The sequence below is a fragment of the Gadus macrocephalus genome, chromosome 7 (genome assembly GCF_031168955.1).
Source record: "Gadus macrocephalus chromosome 7, ASM3116895v1".
Classification (NCBI taxonomy): Eukaryota; Metazoa; Chordata; class Actinopteri; order Gadiformes; family Gadidae; genus Gadus; species Gadus macrocephalus.
The window spans coordinates 24,409,040-24,413,103 of record NC_082388.1 but is presented as its reverse complement, the minus strand read 5'-3'; the positions used below and the strand labels follow the sequence as shown (position 1 = coordinate 24,413,103).

The following is a 4,064-nucleotide window of genomic DNA, read 5'->3' as shown; positions in this document are numbered from 1 at the left end:
CCGACCGAGCGGTGCTTGTTATTCTCACGAGCGTCCCGTCCGGTTCGAGACTCCGCTGGCCAACGGCTGCTTCATCACTGGATGCTGCATGATCAAATACTGAGCACAATCCCAGGGAGGCATTTCGGGGCCGGCTTTTAGCAGGAGTCGGAGTTCGACCGGCTCTTCGGAGCCCTCGCGCAAGGCAGCAAACGTTTCGTAGTGACTCATCACGCAGAGACCAAGCCCAGGCTCGGAGGTGTTTAAACCGACATCACACTCGACCCGATTCCAAACCAACAGACGTTGTACATTTAGGGAACCGACTGTTCTTCTCCAGGTCGCTCTCCTCACCGCCGTGATTCTAAAAACCAACAGACGTTCACCAGCTGGTGAACCGACTGTCCTTCTCCGAGACGTTCCCCTCGCCACCGTGGTTTCACAACCAACAGTCGTTCAACAGCTCGTGTGCCGACTGTCCTTCTCCGAGCCGTTCCCCTCGCCATCGCGCTTGATCATCTGCTCACCATACCGTTTCTGATCACCATTCAAACCACCCGACAGGCCCTCCTCCACCACCACACACACGTCCTGGTTCATCTCTCCTACCCTGAGACGTTCTCTGTGAACGCACATTAATCTCAGCCAATCAGGGCTGAGGGTCTGTAAGTACAGTGCAGGGCTGATGAAATCTGATCGAAAGGTGACGCTGAGACGCCCCAGATGGACGGGGCTGGTCGGGACTATGAATGGGGAGCCGAGTGAACACGGCCAGGGCAGTAATCTGAGAGGATAATGAACTCCTTGATGTTGGTGTGTGTGTGTGTGTGTGTGTGTGTGTGTGTGTGTGTGTGTGTGTGTGTGTGTGTGTGTGTGTGTGTGTGTGTGTGTGTGTGTGTGTGTGTGTGTGTGCATTTGTGTGTGTATGTGTCTGTGTCTGGTTTGTTTGTTTCTCTGTGTGTGTATGTGTGTGTGTGCGTGTGTGTGTGTGTGTGTGTCAGTTTGAGTGTGTGTGTCTGTGTGTGTCAGTGTTTGTCTTATCTGTGTGTGTTTGTGTGGTGTCTGTGTTTGTCTGTGTGTATGTGTGTGTGTGTTTGTGCGTGCATGTTTGTATATGTGTGTATGTGTGCGTGAGTGTTAGACCATGCATATTGTTATTAGCTTGTTCTTCGCTCTAATTCCTTTAAGCTCATTTAGTTCAATCTATTTCGTACATATTCTCTTCAAAATGCAAATGTCGTTCATCAATAAACATGAATCCAAAATGGCTCCCATGGCTCCCAAGTTCGTCGGGAAGACGTGCTTCTGAAGTCGTTTGAGGCAACAAACGTTTGCCCGCGGAGATTTATATACACATGCTTGGTTTGGTCTCTCTCTCTTTTTCTCACTCGACTCACTGCACTCACTCACTCACTCACTCACTCACTCACTCACGGGATGTATCTTACTCTGTCTCTCTGTCTCTCTGCCTCTCTCCCTCTCAATCACAGGCTTTATTTTACTCCCTCTCTTTCTCTCCATCTCTCTCTTTGTCTCTCTCTCGCTCCCAATCCCGGGCTTTTATCTTACTCTCTCTTTCTATCTTCTCTCTCTTTGTCTCTCTTTGTCTCTCTGTCTCTCTCTCTATATCTCTCTCTTGCCCTCACTTATCTTACTCTGTCTGTCTGTCTCTCTCTCTCTCTCTCTCTCTCTCTCTCTCTCTCTCTCTCTCTCTCTCTCTCTCTCTCCCTCCCTTAAGCCATTCCATTTTAACCTTTCCCAAAGTAATTAGCATAACCTTTTGCCTTTGAGAGCGGATCTTCCACTTCTTAGCAAGCGATTAACCTTTTTTGTTTGAGGGAACAGATGATAACTGTTCTTGCCCCTCGCTGGGGCTTTGGGTCCCGTCCTGAAACTGATCCAATTGTAAAGGGCTGATGAACACTGATTTCCCTTCTCATCGTCTACGATTTGCATGACTTTGCCCCATGACTGAACAGGGACTAATTCATCTGGCAGCAAAGACCTAACTCTCTCTCCATCTCTCTCTTTGTCTCTCTCTCTCTCTCTATTTCTGTCTGTCTCTCACTCTCTCTATCTCTTTGATACTCTCTCTCCGTCTCTCTTTCCGTCTCTTTCTGTCTCTCTCTCTCTCTCTCTCTCTCTCTCTCTCCCTCTCTCTCTCTCTCTCTCTCTCTCTCTCTCTCTCTCTCCCCCTCTCTCTCTCTCTGTCAGCAGCGTCTCCCTGTCCCAACGGTGTGAGTGATGGTGATGTTATCAGCCGAGCCTCTCTCATCTGATCCATCACATAACAGCCTCAGAGGTGCAGTAGGAAGAAGAGATACAGACCTGGAGATATGAGTGATGCTGTCACTGCTGCTGCACTGTCTGCTCTCTCGCTCCCATCCTCCAGTAATCCAGCGTGCCGTCTCCTGCTCTCAGTCCAACCGGCGGTCCAGACGATCTGCCCCGAGGAAGTAGCCTCCTCTCTCCTGATCCCTCTCTCTCCCTCACTCTCTCTTTATGTGTGTCTCTCGCTCGCTCCCGCTTTTCCCTGCTCCGTCTCTCTCTCACTCTCTCTCTTTCGTTCGCTCGCTCACTCACTCGCCCTCTGTCGCTCCCTCGCCCTCTCTCTCCATCCCTCACTGAACGCTCAACACACCAGCCCCACCACCATCACGTGCGTGCGCTCACACACACACACCCGCACACACACACACACACACACACACACACACACACACACACACACACACACACAGACTCGCACACACACACACACACACACATTCACACATACACATACACACTTACACACACACTCTCTTGCACGCAGAAACCGGCACACAAAAACAAAACACACTCGCATGCACACGCACTCGCACACACACACACACACACACACACGCACACATGCACACACACGCACACACACATACACACACACAAACAGACACACACACACACACAATCACACACACACACGTGTACGTTATGGAGCTGTTTTACTGATTGCCAGCCGTAACGTAGTCAGACAGAGACACTTTGGATGGATCTTGCTCCAAATGTGATGTAGACCGCCCCTCTCACGCCCCACCAATCCCTGTCTCTCGGTAATCACCAGCGTGTGCTCCACCCCAGGGTAGAGGCCTCATCCATCTTTCAGCACACTGAGATGGACGATGGCCTGGTGAGCAGGCAGACCGGCTGGCAGATAACGAGCAAAACGGACTCGGACTGGCAAACAGGCCGTTGATTAGCCCCATGCCAGTGCTCCCTAAATGAACAAATGTTTAAAGGTTGGGCCGATGCGTGTCTTCCGCTGAAGCAACTGGTGGGTTAATCTGAGCAGTAAATCACAACGGGTGTGTCCCGTTACTGGATTTAATGCCCCACGTTAGGCAGAGGTTACGTATCCCGTTGTACAAGCCTTTCAGGGTCATTTCTTGTGAAATGTCACACGCACTGCCAAGCTTCGTTTTGTCCCAATTGGTATTAGTTAATCACCTTTTTTTTTTGGCCGGAGAGAGAGAGAAAGAGAGAGATGGAGAGAGAGAGAGAGAGAGAGAGAGAGAGAGAGAGAGAGAGAGAGAGAGAGAGAGAGAGAGAGAGAGATGGGGAGAGAGAGAGAGAGAGAGATGGGAGAGAGAGATGGAGAGAGGGAGAGGGATTGGGAGAGAGAGAGAGAAAGAGAGAGAGAGAGAGAGATGGGGAGGGAGAGAGAGAGAGAGAGATGGGGGAGGGAGAGAGAGGTGATTCATACATCAGCCAACCAACTTGTTTGTTTTAAATCGCACTGGGCATGATGTTTTGACCACTATCTCTGTAGCATATTCTGGCATTCGGCCATCTAATCGATCTTGATGGTCCTGTTTTGTGACACGTCAGTATGGAGATGGGGTCAGGAGGAAGAAAGAGAAATCAATCAGAACACAGTCTGACGTCCTCTAAGGATCTCGACCTCGCGGAGCACTTTCCAGTAATCACGAGCAATCACATGAAATACCTCCAAACAGATGGGCTTGTCTCTGATCCCTTGTTTCTCCTGTGCTGATGAGTATTAATATATATTGTAATAATATTCCCCTGATTGTATCAGTGTACCT

General features: G+C 50.0%; 1 protein-coding gene across 1 annotated transcript in view; it reads left to right on the top strand.

Moving 5' to 3' along the window:
• nbeaa (neurobeachin a) overlaps positions 1–4,064 on the top strand; it is a 70,368-nt gene that overhangs the window by 65,785 nt on the left and 519 nt on the right. The window contains 1 exon segment of the mRNA XM_060056513.1: positions 3,083–3,148. Coding sequence (XP_059912496.1) covers positions 3,083–3,148 — 66 coding nt within the window.